Raw genomic sequence first — 12,908 nt, forward strand, 5'->3', positions numbered from 1 at the left:
GTCTCGGTCGTGATTTTGTGACCGACTGATCGGGGTGGATCTATAGGTGACATTTGAAAAGCCCGGCTGTAGACGCTCCAAAAGACCCAGGGCTTGATTTGATCCGAGCTGGAAGAAAAGGGCGATCGAGTGCAGGAGGAGTGAGCTGTCTCAGCGGTAGGAAAGCCAAATTAAAGGTTTGAAGGAATAGCCGAATAAGGCATCTTTGGAAAGGAAGCTTCTTCTCAACAACCCAATATAGCTGCACACATTCCCGTCCTCGTTGCAACGTATCTATAAATGTACAACCATTAGCCAGTTAAGCAAGCCAATTAAGCAAGCATCTGCCTTCAATATCTCCTGTATTTTCTCAGCTAATTAGCCACGCTTGGAGTTCATACTTGAACCATATTTCCTTCTCTTCTTCGTGCTAATCCGTTGGCCACTTGCAGAAACCAATTCCTGTCCTCCGTTATTGTGATTCTAGACTAGAAGAAAGAGAGCCAGGTGATCGAGCGAGGTGAGGCAATGGGAGGCACCCTGCGTTTCCTGTCGGATGTGCTGCTAGGTAGCAGCAGCCAGAGGCGGCACAGCAAGAAGCGGAGGCAGTTCAACACGGTGGAGCTCAAGGTGAAGATGGACTGCGACGGCTGCGAGCTCAAGATCCGGAACACCCTCGCCAACATGAAAGGTGTGTAACTCGGCGAAGCGCGCCACTATTCACTCTGTGTCGCGTTGCATGCTCGCATGGTTAATGAACTTATGATTGGGATGGTGTTAATTGGTCGCACGCGCATGCAGGTGCTCAGTCGGTGGAGATCAACCGGAAGCAGCACAAGGTGACGGTGAAGGGGTTCGTGGAGCCGCAGCGTGTGCTGAGGAGAGTCCAGTCGACGGGGAAGCGGGCCGAGCTCTGGCCGTACGTGCCTTACACAAACCCCTACATGCCGCCGGTGTACGACAAGCGGGCTCCCGCCGGCCACGTGCGCAAGGTGGAAGGTGCCATGCCGGTCTCCGCCGGCCAGGAGGAGCGCCTCGCCACGCTCTTCAGCGACGACAACCCAAACGCCTGCTCCGTCATGTAGTCATGCTCATGCAAATCACTGCGCCAAAAGACCCTTTGCTTCTTCCTTTTTCGGGGGTGATTCCTACCAAAAGACCCTCTGCTGAACTTTCTCCACCGACAGACTATAAAATAGCCCATTAGTAGAACTACCATTACAAAACCCGTCAACGATGCTTGTAACAAAAGACTCATATTTAATAGTTTAACAAAGTACTGTAATATATAGTGAACGCTATAGTGAAGCTGATGTAAGCAAGATTTTATCCTATTTCAGAAATTTAAAATTATTAGCAGCTAGCTCAAATATCGTTAGTCTGATTCGCAATCTGTTTTCACTATTAAATCCATTGCAATGAGATCTTCGACACTAGATCTTATATTTATTTTAAACTTCTTCTTGTCCCAACCCATCTCCTCTCTATCTCGTGTGTTTGTTGTTTCGGTATCAGAACCAGTTTCTTCGATGTCTTTAGTGTTTTATCTTGATCTTATATTTCTCGTCTAGGAGAGTTCATTTCCGCATCGTCTTGCGGATTTCCAAATTTTCTTCCACTAAACTTTACTTTTGGCTTTCTTTCCTGTTCTAAGCTTGGTCTTCTTCATATAAGCTGGTCCTTTTGGTGGATCTGATTTCGGTTGATTTGCTTGGATCTGTTCTTTGTTCGTCTTTGTTTATGTGTCTTTAGGTTGGATCATTCTATTCTACACTCTTCATCGGCGGCAGTTGTTGTTCTGGTGCGTTGGTTCTATGGGGCCTTAGCACGACGACTTTCCGACTGTCTACTACAATAAGGTTTGCCCGACTCCGGCGAGGGAGGGGCGATGACGGCGGCGCGCCTTCGGCTTGCTTCAGTGTTTGTAGTCGTCGCTAGGTGGTCTATGGATCTGGATATAATTTTTATTATTTCTAGTATTCGTTGTACTACCATGATTGAAAATGAATAGGTCAGAAGTTTGTCCCGTAAAAGAAAAACTGGTCCTTTTGGGTCCTATGTTTCCGTACCACTTTTGGTGGAAATAGAATTAGAAGACCAAACGTTATCTTTATCAAACTGGCCAAGAATAGATATTTTGCTTTAGGTATTTTTTCGTACTGATTTTTAGTTATATGAGAATGTTTATCGACATATCACGCGGCATGACTCTTCTTCTTTTTAGAATATGGACGAGTGTGTGTATCATATAGTATTAAAGGAGAAGGCGAGGAGAAGAGTCCCCTCCATGATTGCAATATTACATCATTACATGCAAACACTGCTCCACATGTCCATGCACGCTCTAATACTAGCTACTCGCACTACCCCATCTTGCCATGCCACTGTAGAAAGCATCCATGCCGCCCTTTAGAAGACCTGCTTGGCTCCAACTCCTACTTTCTCTCTTGATGTTGGTGACTACTTGCTGCAAGGATGGCATTTCCCCATCGAAAACAATTTGCATTCTTATGCTTCCAGAATGCCCACAAAGAGTTAATAGGCTTTATCACCAACTTTGTGGATAAAATCAGTGCCAATAGCAAATTCCACAGCATAGTTCCTAGGCATGAACATAGGATATTTAATACTAGTAAATCTTGATGGAGCACCAAGCTATCTCAATGCCTTCTCAACTTGTAGAGTTATTACCATATCTATGAATAGATCGTTAATGTCAACAGTAGCTGCTTGTTAAGATTTTCTATTAGTTTCAGAAGTACTTCCTTCGGGAATCTCTCAAGGTAGCCTAGGAAATACTATTTTCCGGAGCGCGTAGAACCTCTATGTGAAACGGTAAGCATCTATGACAATAATACATGCAAACCAGTCAAGGAACTAACACTCGACACTTAGCTACCTATTTCATGATATCCCCAGCTAGGTATTATGCATGTTCAGTTAATATCACGTTGGGCCCTGAAGCGCAAAGCTTTGCTGTACGAAGCAAGTTTTTCCCTCGGTTGAAACAATAAGGCATATTTCTTCCAAAATCCTATGATTAGTACATGCACACAACTAAGACACTTTTATTGGTCCCCACCACTTCTAGTGAGGTGGTCAATCTCACTAGCCTTGCTAGTTACAAGTATTAACATATAGTGTGATTGGAACTAAGTTTTATTGGCAATGAAAGTAAATGTTCAGAATATAAAAAGAACTATAAATAAAGTAATGGAGGTTGTGATTATGAGGAATGAAGGACCATGGATCCATAACTTCACAAGTGGCATCTCTTCAATAAATCATAGGTGTGGTGAACAAATTACTGTTGCATATCAATTAACTGAAGTGTTTATGGTTAATAGTGCGTGCCATGATTGCTTGTAAGCACTATGTCCTTGTATTCATAGACTGTTATCTGATTGTGTCTATAGTTAATACTCCACCCAAGACAGCTATCGAGCATACAACTCTAAGTACTAAGTAAAAGCGGAAAATTGCACTAAACAAAGTAATATAATGTATATATTGTGTTTCGTTTACCTCTAGCTCATCACTGATACAACTACTCAACTTTGTTTTTTGTCCTTAGTGGTAATAACACAATACAAGCTTTTTTTTCTCTTTCTCTCACTGAGATGGATTACTTGCAAGGTTAAACGCAACTAACATACGCAACTCCCTCTTGGAGATCATTCATCTAATCATGGTCACTAAAAGAGTAATAAATCAAAAAATATGTCTATAAATCATGTAGCAAAGAAACCAAATAAATATACATATATAATCTAATCATAAATTGTTCATTGTATTTTAGAACAAGGGAGAGAGGGTGCAACATAGTATCGCTATGGACCCATAGTCCAAGGAGGACCTCTCACACATGGTTATTGGAGAAGCGAGGTTGATGAAAATATAGCTCCGGCAATGAATTCCCCCTCGCACAGAGTATCGAAAAGACGTCTAGATTGGATCACCTCGGAACACATGGTGGTGGTGGCGGCGAAAAAAACCTTGATAAATCTTTCTAGAGGGTTGTTAGATATATCAAGGTGTAGGGTGTGAAAGATGGCGTAAAGGAACCATAGAGGGCGGCGTGGCACCACCTCGCGGCCTGAACTTGGCCCATGATGACTCTCATGACTTAAAACTTTGCAACATATTTTTATTTTTATTTTTGGTCCCCAGACAATATTATCTCTCTAAATTCCAAGAACATGTAGAAAACATCAAATGACACTTGGCACTCGACCATTTAAATTAGTCCAATAAAACTATATGAAAAGGTGTCAAAACTATGTAATAATGGCATAAAAATATAGCATGAACATAGCAAAGATTATATATATATTTGAGATGTATCAAAATCCCCAAGATTAATCCTTACTCATTATCGAGTAGGTAGATGATAACAACAATTTTTTTATTGTGAATGTTAACTCGACATGAACATGATTATCTGATGTAGCCTCATAAAAAGTGTAACAATAAGAAATGTGATGCAAAGCAATTGTCTATAGTTGATAACTTGCAAACAGTAAAGGAACATAGAGATAAACTTGCTTTATCTTAGATCCACGTATGTAGTTGACTAGGATCCATGTACCCTAGGGTCCCCGGTATGCTATATAAGCTAGGGTCCGGGCTCGTAGATAGATAACTGACAACCTCTCAGTACACCCCAATGCAATAAAGCAAAGAGCAGGACACAGATATTATCTCCTTTGTGAGAGCCCGGACTTGGGTAAATCATGTGACCTTGTTACCATCGCACCAAGTAGCCTAGCTTAGGATACCATACTATGGGGTCTTCTAGATTTAGCTCTAACAAATAGCAGAACACAATAGCACTAGTAGAAAAAGGGTCAAATGTGAAGCACATTAGTGCCGGTTCGAATTTGAGCCGGCACTAATGTGACCATTAGTGCCGGTTCCAACGGCTAGGCGGGCGGGCATCATTAATACCGGTTTGTGTGCAACCTTCAGTACCGGTTCATGCCACGAACCGGTACTAATGAGGCTATGTCAGGCTATGGTCAGGCTGGGGCCCCCACGAAGACCTTTAGTACCGGTTCATGCCCTGAATCGGTATTAGAGTTTCTTAGTAAGCTGATTTTTAGTCCCGCCTCGCCAAGAGAGAGGCAGTATGAGCGGTTTATAATCCGTGAGTGCACAGACAATGATGAAGAGTTGCAATGCTCACCTGCATGTTGATTAGCTTCAAGCCTTGCGGAATAGCATAGATTGCACTGAGCTATGTGCAGTGCAGTCTACACTATTCCGAATGGCTTGAAGCAAATTAACCAGCATTGCACCTCTTTTTTATTTTTAATAACTTATTTGAACTCCGGACTTCTTTTGTGTTCAGTATGCAGCATTCAAAGCGACGTCATCAATTTCCAACATGTTCTGACATCATTTGTTGTTTTTCGGTCATTTACCTAATTGTTTAGAGAGCTAAATGACCTTGAAATTGAAAATCACTACAAAATGAATTCTGAAAATGTTGAAACTTGGCATGGTATCATCATTTCACCCGCATAGCATGTGCGAAAGAGTAGAGAGGGTCACGGCAAAAACTGGACGCACTTCGTGTACAAACTGGACAAACTCTTTCGGAGTATCAGGGTTTCGGACGAGAACTCATCTGTTACACGGGCACTTCAATGTTTTTTAAACTTATTTGAACTCCGGACTTCTGTTGTGTTCAGTATGCACAATTCAAAGCGACGTCATCAATTTCCAACATGTTCTGGCATCATTTGTTGTTTTCGGTCATTTACCTAATTGTTTAGAGAGCTAAATGACCGTGAAATTGAAAATCACTACAAAATGACTTCTGAAAATGTTGAAACTTGGCATGGTATCATCATTTCACCCGCATAGCATGTGCGAAAGAGTAGAGAGGGTCACGGAAAAAACTGAACGCACTTCGTGTACAAACTAGAAATAGAAGAAAAGAAATAATGCAGAAAAGAAAAAACTATACAAAAAATTACTCAAAAATAAATAGAAGAAAATAAATAATGCAGAAAAGAAAAAAACTATATAAAAAATTACTCAAAAATAAATAGAAGAAAATAAATAATGTAGAAAAGAAAAAAACTATATAAAAATTACTCAAAAATAAATAGAAGAAAATAAATAATGCAGAAAAGAAAAAATATATAAAAAATTTGTTGGCGCGCTGTCCAGTGGGCCTGCCAGACCTATGGTGTGCAAATGCAGGCCCAGAAGGGCCAGCAGACTCACAGGGCAGCGCGCCCTAGTTAGGCCCAGAAGTCTGCTATATAGAGAAGCTAGAAGGAGCAGCCGCGGCTGGGTTTATAAACCAGTGCGTCTGCCCTTTGCTCGGCGAGGTGGGACTAAACAGTTGTGCACCGCCGGTGGTAGCGCACAACCATTAGTACCGTTTGGTGGCACGAACCGGTACTAAAGGGGTCGTTTCCCACCCCTTGGCTTGGCGAAAATTGGCCTTTAGTACCGGTTGGTGGCTCCAACCGGTACTAAAGACCCCTCCTATATATATGGCAGTTACAAAAAAAATCAGTTTCATCGACCACCAGTACTTCTTCTCGATCCAACTTCTTCGCCGCGCCCGTCGCCCATTGCGCGCCGCCGTCGTCGCCGTCACCGCCGTCGCCCACGCCACCCATCGTCGCCGTCACCGCCGTCACTCCCGCCACCCGTCGTCGCCGTCACCGCCATCGCCCCCGCGCGCCGTGCCCGTCGCGCCGCCGCCTCTCGCCCCCGCCGCGCTCGTCGCGCCGCCGCCCGTACGTACACACACACATAGACACACACACACACACCACACACACCACACACACACACACACACACACATTGTTTTTACTTATTTTCTATTTTCTGTTGTTTAGATTAATGTTAGAGAAATTACGTAGATAATAATGTTAAATGTTAATGTTAGATGAATTATATGGAAAAGATGTTAAATATTAATGTCAAATATATTTTACATGAATTAGAACAAGTTGAACTAGTTGAATTAGTATAACTAGATATTAATTAGGTATATATATGAGATTTGAACTAGTTGAATTAATATAACTAGTTTATTTTTAGTATGAAAATTAATAGAACAAGTTTATTTTTAGTAAGAAAATTTAGGTCTATGAGATTTGATGATCTAATCAAAATATTACTATATAGAACTACCTACTTTATTTTAGTAAGAAATTAATAGAACTAGTTTATTTTTAGTAAATGCTTAGTTGAATTAATAGAACTAGTTTATTTAGTTGAATTAATAGAACTAGTAAGTGTTTAATGTTTCACCTATACATGATATATGTTAGATATTAGATATAAATTATATGTTAGATATATATTTAATTTAGTTATATGAGATTTCATTATCTAATTAACATTTTATTATATAGAACTAGCTACCTTATTTTTAGTAAGAAAATTAATAGAACTAGTTTAGTTGAATTAATTAGTTGAACTAGTTAGTTGAATTAGTTCAATTAATTAGATATATTCTTCGTAAGTGCTTAGTTGAATTAGTTCAATTAATTAGTTGAACTAGTTAAATTAACAGAATTAGTTGAATTAATAGAACTAATAAGTGTTTAATGTTTCACCTATGAACATAGGAATGTCGTCTGACGACGAACACGATTTCATTATGTGCAAATACTACGAAGACCAGCGCGGCCTGTGCGGTAGAAATTTTCTAGTTGATGATAGACGCTTCAGCATCAAGCTGGATGAGAACTTCGAAGTGGATACAGTAAGTCACAACGACAAGTCTTTTTTCGTGATTAAGCATGACTTATGCTTCATTTGCTTCACCTTTTAATTTTAATTTTCACTATTCTACTAGCGTATCCCCTGCCATGCAAGAATTTTTGTCTTGGATAAGATATGTTTCAGTCCTAACGAAACTATGGAGGTAAAAAGAGTTTACTTGAAGACCGAGCATGGTTATACCTTCAACATCAAATTATACAATGCAGACACATACACCTATTTTGAATGTAAAACTTGGCAAGCACTATGCAAGGCTTATGCATTTGAGCCTGATATGGTTATCACCTTTGATATTCGTCCAGAAGATGATATTGAAGGTAATAGAGACATTTGGTAGCACAGAAAGTGTTCCTTCGGTATTCGGGAGTTGCATGATCTCGTAGTCATAGGAACATGTATAAGTTATGGAGAAAGCAATAGCAACAAACTAAACGATCATCGTGCTAAGCTAACGGATGGGTAAAGTCAATCACATCATTCTCTAATGATGTGATCCCGTTAATCAAGTGACAACTCATGTCTATGGTTAGGAAACATAACCATCATTGATTCAACGAGCTAGTTAAGTAGAGGCATACTAGTGACATACTGTTTGTCTATGTATTCACACATGTACTAAGTTTTCGGTTAATACAATTCTAGAATGAATAATAAACATTTATCATGATATAAGGAAATATAAATAACAACTTTATTACTGCCTCTAGGGAATATTTCCTTCAGTCTCCCACTTGCACTAGAGTCAATAACCTAGATTGCATTGTAATGATTCTAACACCCATGGAGTCTTGGTGCTGATCATGTTTTGCTCGTGAGAGAGGCTTAGTCAACGGGTCTGCAACATTCAGATCCGTATGTATCTTGCAAATCTCTATGTCTCCCTCCTTGACTTGATCGCGGATGGGATTGAAGCGTCTCTTGATGTGCTTGGTTCTCTTGTGAAATATGGATTCCTTTGCCAAGGCAATTGCACTAGTATTGTCACAAAGGATTTTCATTGGACCCGATGCACTAGGTATGACACCTATATCGGATATGAACTCCTTCATCCAGACTCCTTCATTTGCTGCTTCCAAAGCAGCTATGTATTCCGCTTCACACGTAGATCCCGCCACGACGCTCTGCTTGGAACTGCACCAACTGACAGCTCCACCATTTAATAAAAGCACGTATCCGGTTTGTGACTTAGAGTCATCCGAATCAGTGTCAAAGCTTGCATCGGCATAACCATTTACGACGAGCTCTTTGTCACCTCCATATATGAGAAACATATCCTTAGTCCTTTTCAGGTATTTAAGGATGTTCTTGACCACTGTCGAGTGATCCAATCCTGGGTTACTTTGGTACCTCCCTGCTAGACTGATAGCAAGCACTACAAAAAAGACACTTCCGTGATGATACGTGTTTGTCATAGTAGGTCACGTTTTCTGTCATGCATGTACATCCATGACAAATTTATGATAGAATCAAGATAGTCATACCTGTGCTGTCGTAGAAGTGTTCCATGACATTACCAAAATTATCATCACTGAAGTGTCCACTTTCATGACAATAAATCGCGCGCCATGGAATTGCTTTCGTCAAGGGTGACCGACACGTGGCATCCACCATAACGGAACATCGTTAAGCTATCAGGTCCGGTTTAGGATCCGATAACCCGCTAACAGCCCAGACCAATCAGAATTTTCCACGTGTAAAATTCTCATTGGCCAGAGGAAACACGTGTTGGCTCACCGTTGGGACACATATCATCCATTCATTGGACATGAGGCGCCTATGATACGTCGACACGTAGCACGGCCCAACAAAGGCCCATTCCGGTGAAAAGGCCGGCCCGTTTGACTTGGTCAAAAGGTAACGGGTTGGCCCATGGAAAGCCTGTTAACGGCCTGTTCATATATAGCCTATTTACGGCCCGCTAACTCACGACCCGTAACGGCCTATCCGAATTAAGCCTAGTAGCTTCATCTGGGCCTTCCAATACGATTCCAGCCCATTGTAACTTCCGTCCCATGTATGGCCCATGATGTCTTTTGGCCCATACGAGACCATTTGTAACTCTTGGCGCATTAACGCCCCGTGGTGAATCTGGCCCGCAATGAACAGCGTACCCCTTTATACCCATTAACGGCCCATTATTCCATTTGGCCGTTTCCAACCCATGTTATCTTTTAGCCTTCTCAGGGCCCATTTATTATTGGGCTCATTTCTAGCATTCAGTTACTTACGACCCGTCGTTGGCCTTTTCTGCTTGTGTGCCAAATTTAGTCTGCGGTTACAATCGGCCCGTTTGCAGCCCGTTACTCCGTTGGGCCATTTTCTTAATGTCATGAAATACGACCGATTAACGACGGCCTGTTATTGTCGGCCCATGAACGGACGATTCCAAATCTAGCCTGTTTACGGCCCATAATGCGGTCTGTTATTGGCCCATGTTTGGTCTATCAATCATATGGCACGTAGAAGGCCCATTGATGCTACGGCCCGTAGAATGCCCATTGATGCTACGGCCCGTAGAAGGCCCATTCTTTCTACGGCCCTAAGAAGGCCCATTGTTTCTATGGCCCGTAGGAGGCCCATTGTAACTATAGTAAATATGTAGCCCATGGTTATTGTGGCCTAGTTTTAAAAAATAGGTTATTGCGGACACTAGCAAACCGCGGAAAAAGAACTGCACTGACTACAAGCAAACAAATAAACAAGACAACAAGGAAATAAATAAGCAAGCAACTTACGCTAGTCTATCACGGCTATTACATATATTACATCCACTAGGCATCAATGTTCGCCACCAGTGCAAATATAGGGAACAAAGCAGCATATCATATACACTGGTTGTCAAAGTTGGCGACCAGTGCAAATAAACACCGCAGCAAAACAAGTCCAGAACTAAAACCACTTTAGAAGAGCTCAAGAAACAATATCCTGGGTACCCATAATGCTGGCAAGATGGTTAGCAAGCTTATTAACTTTCTCTTGTTTGGCTCTTAAATCCTCCAGCACTTGTTGTTGCACCAGAAAGTATGCATCTGAATTCTGCAGGGACTTCCTCAGTCCTTCGGCTTCCTGTCGCATAACATCTGATCGACGTCTTTCAACTTGAAGTTGAGACTCAAGAAGTCGAACTGATTCAGGCAGCAAGTTCGAAGAGCTGGTGCCAGCAGTAGTAGCCAGTAACTCGAACACTACATCAAGACAGGACTTTGGGGTTGTCTCGGTGTCTTCAATATAGTTTTTATTAGCTTTCTTGGAGACCAACAGGGATGTCTCACTATCTTGAACCTTATCTGCATTACTTCCTTTACCATTGCATAACAGGGTACTCTTCTCCAATATTTTATCCGCGTTCTAAAGGAGAAACAAACAAACACATCACAAGTTTACAATGTAGCATGTGAAACTCATTTTGGTAAACCAGTTCAGTAGTAAGGTGGACATGATAATAGCATGAAACAAACATATATATGTGTAGTATGCTCACTGTATGGTCTATATCATTCTAGTTTATGTTGCCAAATCAAGATAGATACAATTTGAATCATATCTATTTAAGACAAAGAAGCATAGACAGAATATAAGTGTGGGAAACTACACAGCAATAACAACACTTGTAATGTGCATGTCATGAGAACATAACTATTTATTCAATTGAAACTGAAATCAACATAGAGCAAGTTACAACAGCAAACACGTTAAAGAAACGGGTTTAAAACATACATGTTGTGCCATTGGAGTTTCATTTGCATCCTTCAATTTGAAATTAGTTAGTATGAGTAAATACAGTGATGCAAGAGAAAAGTAGTATGAACCATAGCTACAGAACCTGACCTGAGAACAATTCTTCTTCTGGTTTAAGCATTGACTTGGGGTTCGGAGTGGTGGTCCTCCTGCTTTGGGCACTGAAGTTGCCTTACAAACTGCTCGTGTTTGGGTGCTCTATGGTGGAGACGGTGTTGTGTCAACTGGAACTGGGTTACTATCTACTGGGGTTGGGGTTAGAAGGGGTGTAGCTAGTTCTCTGTCCAACTAGGTAGGGGTATAATCTGCGTGAGTCTGAGTTATGTGTGGTGGGGCTGGTTCTTGGGAAAGTACAACCGTGGTTGTATCTACATCGACAGGTAGCACAATCTTTTCTGAAGACCGTGTTTTACTCCCACAGATACTGCCATCACCCCCTCCAATTGAAATGGCTGATAAACAAGTAAAGTAATTGAATGTGCATACATTGTAAGATAGATAGGTGCAATGGATAGTAGGGAAGAAAATAGGGCATGAAATAATTCACATTTATGTTGTCTAACCAAACAGAATCATAGGACATATATGATGGCTAATTAAACATGATAGCATGACACAATTCCAAATGTATGATGGCTAACTAAACATGATAGAATGACATAATTCAAAATATGATGACTATGTAAACATGATGACATGATATAACTATATTATGTCTTTAGAAAATGGGTTGGCATGCCATAATTCAGATACATGTTGTCTATGTAAACATCTTGGCATGATATAATTCAAATATATGATTTATATACTAAGCAAGTGAGCAGAGGGCAATCGCATATATGATGTGTCATCTATGGAGATGGCATTCCATATTGTGCATCTGATGTAAAAACGAAGCATTGCAATACAACATATGCATGATATGAGTAATATAACCCTGTCAAGTTTGAGCATACACCTCAGGGGGATAATAGGACTAGTCATCTACCTCTGAATCCTCCTCTTAAGAGCTATCTGTAACCAGCAAGATATCTGCTTCATTAGGTAGCATTGTCTGCTCTGAAGACCTTGTTTTCACTCCAAATTTCTCCATCACCAAATCAAATGGTTGATGCACAGGAAGAGCAGTTGAATATACAAACATTGTCAACAAATGCAATGAGAAATACAAAAAAGGACGACATAATATAATTCACATATATGACGCTTGGCTAAACAAAATGGCATTGCATAATTCACATATATAATGCATTGCAACAAGATAGCATTGCATAACTCACATATATAATGTCTTGCAACAAGATGGCATCGCATAATTCACATTTATGGTAATTAGACACTAAATAGGTGGCATTCACACAAAGAATGTCTAAAATAAGCAAATGACATAACAACACAAGATACCATACGCACGATATGAGCAACATAATCCTG

General features: G+C 40.8%; 1 protein-coding gene across 1 annotated transcript; it reads left to right on the forward strand.

Annotated features, from left to right (window-relative positions):
• Positions 1–306: 306 nt before the first annotated feature.
• Positions 307–1,342, forward strand: LOC119286436 (heavy metal-associated isoprenylated plant protein 23-like). The gene is made up of 2 exons (XM_037565815.1): positions 307–670; positions 781–1,342. The coding sequence occupies exons 1-2, from the start codon at positions 508–510 to the stop codon at positions 1,062–1,064; spliced, it is 447 nt and encodes a 148-aa protein (XP_037421712.1). The 5' UTR covers positions 307–507; the 3' UTR covers positions 1,065–1,342.
• The last annotated feature ends 11,566 nt before the right edge of the window (positions 1,343–12,908 follow it).

This window comes from Triticum dicoccoides, chromosome 4A (assembly GCF_002162155.2).
Source record: "Triticum dicoccoides isolate Atlit2015 ecotype Zavitan chromosome 4A, WEW_v2.0, whole genome shotgun sequence".
NCBI classification, from domain to species: Eukaryota; Viridiplantae; Streptophyta; class Magnoliopsida; order Poales; family Poaceae; genus Triticum; species Triticum dicoccoides.

Excerpts from the sequence above, each read along its gene's own strand:
- LOC119286436 (XM_037565815.1), top strand. The coding sequence starts at position 508 with ATGGGAGGCACCCTGCGTTTCCTGTCGGATGTGCTGCTAGGTAGCAGC. Across the intron at positions 671-780 it reads CACCCTCGCCAACATGAAAG|GTGCTCAGTCGGTGGAGATC; the intron begins GTGTGTAACTCG and ends ACGCGCATGCAG.